Below are 12,947 nucleotides of genomic sequence, written 5' to 3'. Positions count from 1 at the left end.
TGGGTTTTTGTTGCTCTTGCTAATGGAAACAGTTTGACAACTTCTCTTTTCCTCTGTCTCTTCTATCTTTTCCTCTCATGCATGGTCTTTCCCTTTTTTTTCTTCTCTTTCTCCGGTGCCCCCACCCCCCTCCTGCAGAACCCCAGTGACGTGGTGTACCGATTCGTGGAGCTGCGTGTTCTCACTAACTGGGGTCATGTGGAATATACGTGTCTTTACCGCTTCCGTGTGCACGGACAGATCTTCTCCACATGAGATGCGAGATTCACTGACTGCGACGTGACGATTCATTCCACCAAATCAGAAAGTACATTTGCACTGTACACTATTTAAAAAAAAAAAAAAGTCCAGTTTAATTCGGTGGTCTGAGGTGTGTTCAGGGCATGTTCACAGTCATGTTCAGGGCAAAATGCTCCTGAAAAACTGTTAAGTGTTGAGAAATGCCACGCCTGTGCGTCAGATGGTTTCGCTGTGTTTTGGACTGCTTAATGTTAAAGTGACAGAAATCAGAGTTTTTTTACGCACAGTTTAAAGTGCACACTTGGCTTTGAATAAATTTGCAGAACGAAGTGTAAAAGTATGTTTCTAAAAACCACAAATCTACCTAGTAGAACCATTTCAGAGCATAAAGTTCTGGAAACTTGATGCTTTCGGTCAAATGGGAGTGCCACAGAATCATTTTTATTCCTTCTTGTTACTATCTCTACTATGTCTTTATGTGTTACCACTGAGCAGCTGCAGCGGACCGATCGAGTGTTTAACGCCTTGTTCAGTGGTACAATGACGAGTGAAAGGAAAGAGTGCTTTTGAATTAACTGAACCCTGGTTGCAAGCTTGCACACGTTAAGTGATGAAGTTAGCACAGCAACTCATTTCTAACATGGTCTTTAATTTTTTGTGGGACTAAATTCATTTCAACATCTTTACATCTGGAATGGTTGAAACAGCTGTTACGCCATTTTTGACAGGACACTTCTGAGCTTTGGTTGTTGCTTACTGATGGGACTGATGGGATGTGCCATCCCAGGAACAAAAGGTACAAATTCTGTGGAGGGCATCAGTGAAGGTTTGTTAGTCAGTATTGCTTCAGTTCAATCTGATTTAGTATTCTTATGAAAGATCAAATATGCAGCTTCGTGACATTTCTTTTGTTTTCTCTTTTAGAAAGTTTGACCTCCGGTACTTGAATACTTGAAAACCTCTTTTTCTAACCTCTTTGAAAGATGTCACGTTGACTTCATGACATCTGTGTTTCCCTTTTCTTGTACATAACACTTGCATTTTGTATGAGCTTCACAACCAGGAACAAAAGGTCTTATTTATTTGTAAAATGAAAATATTCATTTATGAATTCATGTTTCAAATCATGTCTATTTTTTATAACTTTCCGACATGCTAGACATGTGCAAAATCATTGAGTTTACCGTACGATATCTCTAAAATATAGCGTACCTGTTCATCAGTGTCATTCAGTCATTTCTCATGTGTTCTTTGTTTGTTGTACAGTACGTTTCAACAGGAGATGGAGAAAATGTTAGATACTTGTTCGTATAATGAAGTGCACTAGAGGTGAATCCAGGTAAAATCCATCATTTCACGCTATTGTCTCTATTAAATATATACTTTTCTTAAGGGGACAGTTCGCCTCAGAATCAAAAAATTGTTCCTACATGAAAATGCTTGCAGTAAATGTTCCAACGTTCGTTTGTTTTGAGCAAAACGAGCCCAGTGAAATCTAGTCCCATTATATTTCACACACACAACACCCGAACAGTCTAAATGGATAAACAGCAGTACTGAACTGTCCCTTTAAGGGACATGTAGAAAAACTGAGGCACTGAGATGGAGAAGATATTTTAAGACATCCGCTGGTGAAGATGAAATCATATTTTTAACTTTTTGAGTGGTGTGAGGTGGAAATAAATTATTTTGATAGAATTTGTGTAGGTTACATACATTTATGATATTAATGTATTGCATTTTGTATTTAAACTGATGCTAACTCTTGGTAATACAAGGACTTTGATACAGTTCTAATATTTTTCATTTTACTTCATTTGTTAAGTAGGTTGATTATGCATAACCATGGATCAATATTTGCAGTGCTTACGAACCTCTTGAACTTTATTGTGGTAGATGCACTTTAATTTAAGATGTTGAAATCAAATTTGATTGGCTTTTGAGAGACAGACAATGCCAAATGTGTTATTATCCACTTAACACGGAACAATGTGTGTAACCTAAAAGAGGTGGAGTTAGTTTTCGTATTGAAAGCTGTTGAACAGCCGTGCAGGCCTGATGCTTGGCCTGAATACACAATACACAAAGTGGAATTCTCTCAGATTTTGTTAGTGTAAACCAGTACAAGCAACACAGAGAACATGTTCTCAGAGGTAATTAGGTTCAGGTTCACAGCTTAAAAAGGACAACTTCAGACGTTGCCATCGTTGAGTTTTTTTTCTTAATTATACACATTCATGTGTCAGATGTTGCCTGAGGTGTTCTGCAGACTATCAACGCCTGTATCTGTAAGCCAAAGTGGAATGTTTGTTGAATAAAACATTGGAATACATTTTAGTTGCTGCATTTATTGTTTTATTAAGTCTTATTTTTTAATGTTGCCTGTCGACTTTTTGGCAGAAACATGTTTATTACAGAGCATATTCACAGGCACTATGACAAAATACCAAAAAAAAAAAAAAAAAAAAACCCCTGAAAGTCCAGCTGCTTTAATTAGACCTGTTTCTGGATTGATTACTTTCTACTTTAGTTACTTATTAGCTCATCAGCAATTAAATTCTGTCATTTCTCAAAAAGCCTTTTGCTTAATATAACAATGTTGATATACTGTCATCCTACGATCCAGGTTATAGTCTAGCTCATCCCTTACGTTTTCTTCACCACGTCAGGAAAGCCGGCTGCTCTGACTGTTGCCACAGTTTCTGCTTTAGCAGCTGAGCCACGGTGACATCTCAGTCTGGGCAGCTGTTTGGTCCGGACCAGGTAACTCAGAGGCTGGAAGAAGCTGCTCAAGGAGAGGGCAACATAGGTCCCATAGGTGACTGCTGAGAAGGGATCGAAAAAAGTGGGATGAAACTGTGTGAGCAGGTACTCGGTGAGTCGGGGGAGGTAGTGGAAGTTGACCAGCGCAAACGCAGTCAGCACTATCTTGAATGCTCGCTTTTTCACTGGATGGACCTCCTTCCTGCTGGGCCCTGATTGGCGGAGGGACTTGAGAATCAGGATGTTGCATGTTGATATGATCACTATGGCACAGCAGAGGAGCACCAACATCACGTTCCACTTGAACGGTGTGGCAGTCTTCACCAGAACGCAACAAGCAGCAGTTATGGCATTCACCACCAAGCACAGCGACAGCCGCACTTTAGGATCCTTGAGCCGGAGGAAGACCAGCGGGTGGCAGACGGCCATGTAGCTGTCCAAACCCAGCAGGCAGAGCAGCATGGGCCCTCCTGCTTGATTCAAACCCCAAGCTAGGAAGTTAGCAGCCTCCATTGTTTGATTGAACAGGAAACGGATGAACTCTGTGAGGAGCATAAGGCAGAACAGTGTGTCGAATAGCGCCAGGTTGAGCGTGAAGATCTCAGAGGTGGAGCAGATACCGGGTTTGCCCAGCAGGAGGCGTATGACCAGAGTGTTGGTGGGCAGCCCCAGGGGTGGCACTATGACCACAGTAGGCAGGAAGTACGAGACGAGATCATGGGGCGTGTTTAATGTCCTGTTCTGATTGATGGGTTCGTTATCCTTAAAGGCCTCCATCACTGTAGCTGAGCTGAAGCCGAGGTGTCGTTGGTGTTGAATATCTATGAAAAGAGAGGATACTGAGACAACATGCACTTTTGCCCTTTAGAGCTCTGTTCCTCCATATGTGATTTTTTGGCCCTTGGGGGCAGCACAACAAGCTAAACAAGACAATGGCATGTCATTACCTCATACAGACGATCTTGCTGACATGAAGCAACATCATTCAATCTCATTTTAACTTTGTTCATTTTGCCAACTGGTGGGCAGGTCGTGTGCAGTGGGAACACTATGACTGATGCACCTTTAAGTAAGGGCAAAGGAGAGACTGATATATTAATGTGCTAGCATTGCCTTTGTTCAAATCTAAGGTGGGAGCCAGTCGTGCTGTCCAATGAAACAGAAGTTCCAACAGCAACAGAAAAAAGTGTAATTTGAGTTTTTACACATTTTGTTAAAATGTACTTTTAACCTCTGGAGCACTTCAGTACAACCACAATGGGCCTTTTTCACAGTAGACGTTCTGACAATACCTGAAAAAGCACAGGTGCAACTAAGAACATTAACACGGCCCATTAACTGTCAGTGTAAGTCATGCCAGTGGACCGGCATGCAAAGTACCACGAGCCTGGAACTGGCTCAGCCCAATGGAAAGTCAGTCAATATTAAAATGTTATGAAGCGCACAGGCTTCGCTGCAGCGCTGTGCCGTGAGAACACGTCTGTCTGCTCCTGTTGCAGGTTAGCCGCTGCTTGTTCCTTATTGATATAGTCTACACAAGCACATCTCTGTGTTGTTTTGCACAGTGTATCTAGCTTGTAAACATGATGCAAATTCAGCCTAATGACGCATATTCACATCATTGTAGTTATCATAGTTCTGTTTTCATTTCAACGTTTTTGCTGCTGTGTGGTTATGTCACAGAATGTTTTTATAATCTTTGAGCATGCATGTTGTTTCTGAGACGTCCAGCTTCTCATTCGCTCAGGTTACACAGCCTCATGTGAGCTGCCCAATAAAGCCAACCGAAGGTGATGGGATCCACCAACTTCACCACCATCCCACTTCTCTCGCAATGAGCATGATGCCGTGTATTAATATTAATTCTAAACAATCAATTTTCTGTAGACCATGTAGAAACCTGGGGAAGAACCAATGACTTTTAATAGTCTTTTAAAACACTTCATGGTGCTCAAATGTGTTGGAGGTCTGAGTGATCACGTATTCTTCACACAGAGCAAAATGTTTCAACTGCATTTCATATATTTTTGCTGGTTTTCATGTTTTCACATGACTTGTGTTTTGCTGACAGATCCCATTGTGAAGTAGATTTGACCGGATCTTCCATTTTCAATGCATTTACGCACCTATGTAAAACATGAAACACCTGGAAATACTCAGATAAATAACGGCATAATTGTACAATGCAACAAAGAGAAATAAACAAATTATTTGTGGACATCCTCAATTGTGCAGTTAAGGTCGTGTTTTCCTCCCCAAAATGAGCAAAATGTGTTTTCTGAAAATTTTCCAACTTCATGAATCTGGATATTTAAGTGAATAATAATAAAAAAAAACACTTCCACCATAGCAACATTTGCAGTCACTTTACCTTTTGGAAATGACAGTGTTCTTCAGCAGGTGCTCAGGATTCGGCCAGATATCAGTGCTGTGTGGATGGACACAGGCGCACCAGGCTCCTCATGGAAACTCATTCACCACATTTGAATACCCAGAGCCAAACCCAACAGATGATATTATCACATCGACCTCCACGTTGGATGTATTTGTGGGCGTATGTAAATGGGTGTTGTGATAGGCTTGAAGAACTGCATTTTGGGAGGCATGAGGGAGGCGAGCGAGGCCTCCTTCATGTCACCAAACTGGACTCATTGTGCACTCATGCTGCATCTTCACATCCTGTCCATAAGTTTAGCTATGTGACCTATTGCTCAACACTTTGATTTGACTTGACATAACACAAATTATGCAAAGGCACCAAGTAGCTAACAGCAGTAATCCAGAACCACAAAGCAATAATTGAATCGTTATTGTGACTTTAAACTCCATGTTCTCGCTTTGTTGGGCTTTTTCTTCTAAATTCAACATCTCAAGCCCCATCAGAGACCGCGCTGACGGCACCATCAGCAGGGATGTTTTTTTCTTGGACCACAGCTGTTTTGACAGGCTGAGAGCTCTCCCAGTGTTGGTTGTGTAATGAAACATTTTGTGCAATCTAAGTGGGTGTTAATCGTGACTTTGCAAGCTTGTATTCCCACTCTGGGTTTTCTCAACACTTACCACATTAGTAACACCTTGCATTAGATGTCTCATTTCTGCTTACCTTGCATCACCTGTTTACTGAACGGTGTACAGTTGCATCAGGGAGAACAAATGTTCAACTGCAGTGCTGGCTGTACGTAAAGACATTACCCAAAGGAACAGACCTGGGATCAGATTACTGTTTTAAGCCCATTACCCATAAATAAGAAAAATGAAAAAGGCATCCACAGGCCAGCAGCTTGGGGACACTACAGGTCTGATGTCTTTAAAACTACCTTCTTTCCACACATGAGAGCAATTCAAAGGATGATACAGACTCAGGCAGGGGGAGCCTGAAGGCAAAGACAGAGTCCCCTTCACACATGAATTACTCAAAGACTGGAGAATATGACAAGAGAGCCATTAGCACACCATGCCAACCCTCAGCCTAAACACACTCGCAGATCCAAACCGTCCAATTGCTGAAGATAACTCAACCACTATTCTGGATTACCGCCCAATCACAGCCCGAGTTGGACACCATGCTGAGGAGAGATAGCCTCCATTATGTGGAGCGTGTTTTAAAGCTCCTGGTCTCAGAGATCTGGTGCGACATGCAGGAAAGTTCAGCCTGCAGTGAAGACGTCCAGGACTGCAGGACTCTGTGAACGTCCTTAAGGTAAGATGGGCAGATGTGATGTCGGGTTCTGGCCTGTGCATTAACATTTAGACTGTAAGGTTTAGACTAGCACTTTAGACTATGGGTTAAAATGTAGATCCATATAATCAAAACCAACCTTTTCTTTCTCCAGCCTCTTCTTCCAGCATCAGCACTTCTTCCTCACAATGTTCAACACCACTCTGAATCCTGCAACCGACCTCTACATGAACTCTACCCCCGCCGGTGGCCCCCGTGGACCTCCACCATGGTACCAGTTCGCTGTATGCGCCGTGGCCCCTTACGGCTTCATCTTCTACTTCGGGGTCAAAGTGTTCAACCTGGCAGTTGGGACGCCCTGTAACATCCTGGTCATGTGGCAGATCGTGTCCAAGAAAAGTGATGCAGCCACCTCTGACATCTTCATCTTCAACCTGGCCATCTTGGACGCCTACTTCTGCCTAATGACGCCCATAGAGATGGCCAACCGGCTTCTGCTGGGTGACAGTCGCATTTGGTACGCTCAGAGGTTTGCATACGGGATAAAAGACGTCGCACCTCTCTTTCTGGTGAGTTCTTGTTTGTAGCAGTCTACACCAGAGCAGCGATAGGTGGAATAATAGCTCTCTGCATCTTAAAAAGAAGTTCAGAGTATAAGAAGTGCTATAAGAGTGCTTGATTTTCAGGACTTCTATGAACTTACAGCTTAGAAATGAGAGTAAAAACAGGCTTTTCTTAACTTGTTCCTTGTTCTCACAGAGTCCTGTGAAGCTCAGTGTATGTGGCATGGCTCTAATACATTTAAATGGTTTCAGATAGTTTACAGTTAATGTAGAAAAGTCAGAACGACAGCTGAACTTGGGCAAAAGGAAATGCAAGTTTATTGCTCTTTTTTTGATGTTTCCCGGCTTGTAATCCCATCAATTCCTATAGATTAGTTTATATAGATTAATAAATAACATGCTGAGGTTGCCGCCAAGTGTACCATCATCTTTCTGCTTCTTTTCACATTTGCATTTCATATTGTAATGCTGTTGTGTATTCGACACATATAAATCTCATAAAAGCATTTTGACAAATTGCTTAATTTTTAGCTATTGCAAATTTTTTAATTGATTTTCTATTTGTCCAAAGAGCCTCTTCTTCTTTTATTTGTAGTTCAGTAATTTTGATTTGACTCCCTCCAGACACAAACTCACACAGATTCTCCTGCCACTAAAGACAGGGAAAAACATCTAAACATACTGTAACATGATGATCCTTCACTGATGTGCTGTTCCAGGTGTGTATCTGTCTGGACCGCTACATGGCAGTGGTCCACCCGGTGCTGTTCGCTAGTATTCGAGATAACAAGATCCGCATTGGCATTTCTGTGGTGGTCTGGGGCCTCATCCTGGCTTATGGACTCATCAAGTGCATCCTAGGAGTCATGAGCGTCAACGAGATCTTCAGCGGCGTCATCCTCTTCTCCTTTGCCGTCATGGTCTTCTGCAACATCTCTGTCATCTGGGTCCTCAGACGTTCTGTGGCAGGAAAGGAGGAGATGCACCCGGTGAAGAAGAGGGCCTTCAAGATGGTTCTGATCATCCTGGCCATCATCGTGACCAACTACCTGCCGCCCGTGGCTCTCATGCCCTTCGTGTCGTACTACTCGTTCGTGGCGTTCCGCTGCCAGATCAGCATCAGCGTGTTCTCCATCATGGATCTGAGCTGCAGCATTGAGCCTCTCCTCTACATCACCAAGATGGAGCGGGTGGACGGTAGGTGCTGTGGACAGAGTTTGTCCAAGAAATCGCATGACTCCAAGGTGTGATGAAGCCTCCAATTACAAATGACATTGAGTTGACACTGACATCTGACTTTTTGGCATCTGTTTGACCATATAAAAAAACCCATGCACCAAAAGTGTACAATCTCAGAAGAATAACAAGAACAAAACATAGCTAGAAACCAAGTTAAGCTGCAGTAACTGCACTGACTGTTCAACCTCCTCCTGCACCTTCTGCCACTGAGAAACAACTAAAGCTGTAAAAATGTTCTACTTTTTCCCTTCTTGTTAAGACACACACACACACACACACACACAGAGCTCTTTTTGTCCATTTTAATGAGAGCTTGGGGCAAAAACTGGTTTACAGAGCACTGATTGAGCACTTAGCCAGTCATTAATTAAGACTCCTAATCAGAGATCACTGTGGGACCAATTAGCAACATGGGCTGGCATGCAGATTATCCAAGTGGTTAACAAACTAAATAAATAAGTAGCACTGTGTTTAATGAAGACACAGGCAGCGCATAGACTGGATTAGATGATCTGAGTAACAACTCCTCCAATAACAGCTATTTGAGAGTTAAAAACTCATTTCAAAGGCTTGTGGCATTTGTCAAAAATTATAATGCGACTCATGTCTGTGGTTGACATTTTCTTTCTTCAGAATGAATTGGCAGCATCATGTACGATGAAATTATTTTGATTAAAACTTAATAAACTGAACGTTTCCTAATGTGTTCATTCATCATTTTACAGTTCATGTGTGAAAATTTTTGCATTTCACATTTTGATTAGAAAAACTGAAATTTACAGATACTTTAAACGATTAAAAGAAAAGAAAAACAATAATCAAAATACAGGGACAATTGGGTCTCATTTAATTTGCATGACGTGAAAGTCAAGGTAAACGTGTTAGGAATCATTTATTTTTGATGATAGTATATATTATCAAATCTTCACCCAGACTCCTGACACATCATCAGCTGTACTTCATTTCATCTTAATCAGGTTAGTATTACATGTGCCACTTCTCCACTGACCGTGCATCCTCTTCAGAGGCACATTCACCGACTTCAGAGCTGATCTAGTTTGCAAGTTATGCAGCCTCACCATAATTACATTTTTGAATTAGACATCTGATTTATTAATCAAACATTTGTCTTAAAGAAATTTGTCAACTTTGGATATCTAATCTAATTCCAACAGATCACTTGAGCCTACTTTACTAACTATTTTACATACCTGTCAAACAGTCATGATTAACCAAAGACCAGATTAGTGTACATTAATGATTCTGACAGTAAATATTATGGTAGTCACTATGAGTAACTGTGAGGAGTTTAGCATGTGAGGAAATCAAACTATAGGTAACAGCATTAAGTCTGAGTAATTTTGATGTGTAGCTCTTCCAGACTTCCCACGCTGGCTTCAGGTCCGTCTTCTGAGGTCACATATCCAGGATAAGTGGGGTAAAACTGGGGAGGTGGTAGTTTAGTGGTGTCGTCTCCTGTTCCTGATGACGGAGGCAGAAACAGCGGTATCAACTTGGCATGAGCGTAGTCAATCTCAAAACCCTCAAAAACAAGGCCCATCCCCCAGGCACCCAACCCCTCCTTAAGAAGCCTCGCCACCTCCCAGGTGGACAGCACCAGTCCCTCATAGTCCCCTTTCTCTAATCTGAATATATCAGAGGTCAAAGGTCGGCGTGGGACCAGCACAGTAAAGCCAGGGGAGTTGGGAAAAGGAGTGAGAAAGGCTACGTGACCCTCGTCCTCCCACACCCGCCACTGCTGCTCCTCCCCGCGGACGATGCGTGAAAACAAGCCAGGGTGAGCCGGATCGTCCCCGAGGAAAGTCAGATTGAACGGGGCGTCAGGTAACGGGAGCTTGGCTCGAATCTTGGCCTGGATTTCAGTCAGGCTGGAGTCACTCCATTTGGGAGCGCTCTTAGAGGTGCAGTATCCTGGGTCATGGGCGTTGTGCTCCTCATCTCCTGCCAGGTGAGGGCGCCACTCTGCATCCAGGCCATGCAGAGGGAGGACACGGATCTGTGACATGTAAACAAACGCACGCCTTGTTACTCAAACTCCGGTTGACAGTTGAAACAAAGCATCAAAAGATTTTTCCAGATAATTGTAAATAAACTTTGTATGAACATTTTATTGATGGGCAACCAAAAAAGCTCATATTTACTTTTATTACTCTCACAAGGATGCATAGAATTATTTTCAGCGACACTTCCCACGAGGTTTTGTGGGTGCACCTATGTCTAAGACTCATGGGAGCTGTTACAAGTGCTAATAAAATAATTGCTTGCACCCCCAGGGAAAAACTCTTTGCATGCACTGGATTACTGCAAAGCCAACCAGTCTATCTAGAGATCAAAGAGACCCTCACCTGGGCAGGTCTGTCTCGGTGAGGCCTGCTGACCAGCGCACACCTCTGAACTGCCAGCTTGTCACACAGCAGCTCTGCAACAGCTCTCGCCCCAAGCAGCCAGGTTAAAAACTCCTGCTTCTCCAGGTGGAAGATGCTGCCTCCCAGGCTGCCAGGGGTGCTACGCTCCAGGATAACAGAGCCTGGGGTCCAGGGCTGGGGGTGAAGGTAGGCCACAAGCCCCTCTGACTCCCAGATGACATGACGGGTAAGAGTGGAGGACATTCTGTGGAGCAGGGAGGGAGGAGCACAAGGAAGATGTGAGATAACAGTTTGATACTCCTTACAGTTTTCCCTTTTAAAGTATTACAAATCAGACGATAACATTATGCTATTATCTATAGGAAAAGATTGAATCAGACTGACATTCTACACATTCACCTGCAAAACATCATTTTCTTATACAATATTTGATGTTAACAGCGGTAAAATTACCAACAGTATTACTAACGATACAATTACCTACTGCAACAGTACAATGCCACATACATATTGATGTATCAGTAATAGTAATCCATTAATTTAATGTGTATTACTTGAACACTCACATGGGCCATTATTCTGCATAACATGTACTTTTACTTTTGATACTACATTTTTCCACAAATAATTCTGCACTTTTATATATTTTTTATAGAAATTATAAATACAAAACTTGTAATACATGGAATCAAATATTTATTTTGTGTGATATTTACTGAAGTAGAAGATCCCAATACTTGTGTCACCCCTAACAGCTTCAATGGCAACACGTCAGTTCTTTTAGTGTTTGTGTACATTCCAAGTGCTGATCACAACTACGTCATCACCACGCGTCCTTAACGGCTGAGCTGCGAGAGCTTCTCGAATACATATAGCTAGCTAGCCACACAGACAAAACTGCTAACGTTAGCTATGTTGTCTCTGGAATTTATCACAGTTTGCACCAATCGTGTCTTTATTAGCCGCAATATTGTGTTTTTAAGGTGGACAGTTACACGCCGGAGGGTTTTAGTTCGGATAAATCTCTAAAACTAAACCCAAACTAGTATGACAGAACTTGTAGCTAGCTAAGTTAGCATAGTTAACTGTTGGCTTCAACGAGAGGGGACGTTGCACTGAAATACGGGAGACTGAGTAAAGGACGTTGCCGATTGTGCCTGGAGACCGAAACGAATCAGAAGAGTCTCAGTGGTGGCGTGACAAAGTTTTTACTGTGAAAAAAAAAAAATCTGCTCTACCTTAAAACACCTGCTTTTAGAATGGAGTTTGGTCTAGCGGTCTGGCTACTAGAAAGACCACGGCGGGGAAACAGTGTTCTAGCGTTAATAATCCACGTAATTTGAGCTGACCTACCTTCTAATCATGAACCTTGTAAACAGCATAAAGTAACGTAGGAACTGGGTCTAAAACCGACCTGTTTTCCTCTTCTCTCCGCTCGTAGAAAAAGGTGGCGTAATAAGCACAAACGGCTATCAAAAAGGAGACGGCTGCTCCGCTTCGCCACATCCGTCAGTGATGAAAACGAAACTGAAACATCTTCAGTGAACAGTCCGCTGACCGTAAACGATCATGATCCCGAATATATTAACTCATTACTCCCATTTCCAGTCACTTGACAATGCCCTCTTCTGCTTCTTTCTCAGATTCATTGGTGTTTTCAAACCAGCTCAGGTGCAGTACGACCATCTACTGGACTGGAAGCTGGAGCAGCGCATTGGTAAGAAAAAACATAAATCTACACCTGTTTAAATTTTATTAAATTCTTGTTATTTCCATGATGTATCTCCAAGATTTCCTGATGAAATGTAACAGATACTGCATTCAGTGTGATATGTTGTTAGGTTGTCAAATTCTGACTGATTAGTGTGTACAATTCATTTTGATGTTCACCAATTTTATTAAATGTTTGATTAAAACTCAGCTTAATCTGACCTCACAGGCAGCACAGCTAAAATAAAACTTACAGCTAACAATCTCTAACTTTTTAGCCCAGAGAAACTTAAACATATCTAACACCTAAACGAAGTACTGAATATTATTCTTAAAAAACTACTAAAGAATGTAAAATCGAACCAA

General features: G+C 42.1%; 3 protein-coding genes across 4 annotated transcripts in view; 2 read left to right on the top strand and 1 right to left on the bottom strand.

The window, feature by feature from the left end:
* sun2 (Sad1 and UNC84 domain containing 2) overlaps window positions 1–2,030 on the top strand; it is a 39,216-nt gene extending 37,186 nt beyond the window's left edge. Inside the window, exon 16 of the mRNA XM_076728244.1 lies at window positions 139–2,030. Within this exon, the coding sequence (XP_076584359.1) occupies window positions 139–255 (117 nt within the window). The 3' untranslated portion in view covers window positions 256–2,030. The remainder of the gene's footprint in view (window positions 1–138) is intronic.
* Window positions 2,031–6,469: 4,439 nt separating this feature from the next.
* LOC143320073 (G-protein coupled receptor 4) lies at window positions 6,470–9,184 on the top strand. The gene is made up of 3 exons (XM_076729456.1): window positions 6,470–6,703; window positions 6,837–7,251; window positions 7,965–9,184. The coding sequence occupies exons 2-3, from the start codon at window positions 6,871–6,873 to the stop codon at window positions 8,493–8,495; spliced, it is 912 nt and encodes a 303-aa protein (XP_076585571.1). The 5' UTR covers window positions 6,470–6,703; window positions 6,837–6,870; the 3' UTR covers window positions 8,496–9,184.
* A 174-nt stretch (window positions 9,185–9,358) lies between these two features.
* Window positions 9,359–12,582, bottom strand: LOC143320072 (uncharacterized). Of its 2 annotated transcripts, none has more exons than XM_076729454.1 (3): window positions 12,286–12,582; window positions 10,851–11,115; window positions 9,359–10,501 (listed from the first exon to the last, which is right to left on the bottom strand). In XM_076729454.1, the coding sequence occupies exons 1-3, from the start codon at window positions 12,375–12,377 to the stop codon at window positions 9,830–9,832; spliced, it is 1,029 nt and encodes a 342-aa protein (XP_076585569.1). In that variant the 5' UTR covers window positions 12,378–12,582; the 3' UTR covers window positions 9,359–9,829. The 2 variants fall into 2 exon arrangements, with proteins under 2 accessions (XP_076585569.1, XP_076585570.1); XM_076729455.1 differs by having other exon boundaries at window positions 12,225–12,505.
* Between the last annotated feature and the right edge of the window lie 365 nt (window positions 12,583–12,947).

This window comes from Chaetodon auriga, chromosome 4 (genome assembly GCF_051107435.1).
Source record: "Chaetodon auriga isolate fChaAug3 chromosome 4, fChaAug3.hap1, whole genome shotgun sequence".
NCBI classification, from domain to species: domain Eukaryota; kingdom Metazoa; phylum Chordata; class Actinopteri; order Chaetodontiformes; family Chaetodontidae; genus Chaetodon; species Chaetodon auriga.
This window is presented reverse-complemented; position numbering and strand designations above follow the sequence as displayed.

What these genes read in the sequence shown, in the direction of transcription:
- LOC143320073 (XM_076729456.1), top strand. Translation starts at nt 6,871, where the DNA reads ATGTTCAACACCACTCTGAATCCTGCAACCGACCTCTACATGAACTCT. An exon ending in ACGTCGCACCTCTCTTTCTG is followed by an intron (nt 7,252 to 7,964) that starts GTGAGTTCTTGT and finishes GTGCTGTTCCAG; the next exon opens with GTGTGTATCTGTCTGGACCG.
- LOC143320072 (XM_076729454.1), bottom strand. Translation starts at nt 12,377, where the DNA reads ATGTGGCGAAGCGGAGCAGCCGTCTCCTTTTTGATAGCCGTTTGTGCT. An exon ending in CGGAGAGAAGAGGAAAACAG is followed by an intron (nt 11,116 to 12,285) that starts GTCGGTTTTAGA and finishes CCTGCTCCACAG; the next exon opens with AATGTCCTCCACTCTTACCC. An exon ending in ACCGAGACAGACCTGCCCAG is followed by an intron (nt 10,502 to 10,850) that starts GTGAGGGTCTCT and finishes TACATGTCACAG; the next exon opens with ATCCGTGTCCTCCCTCTGCA.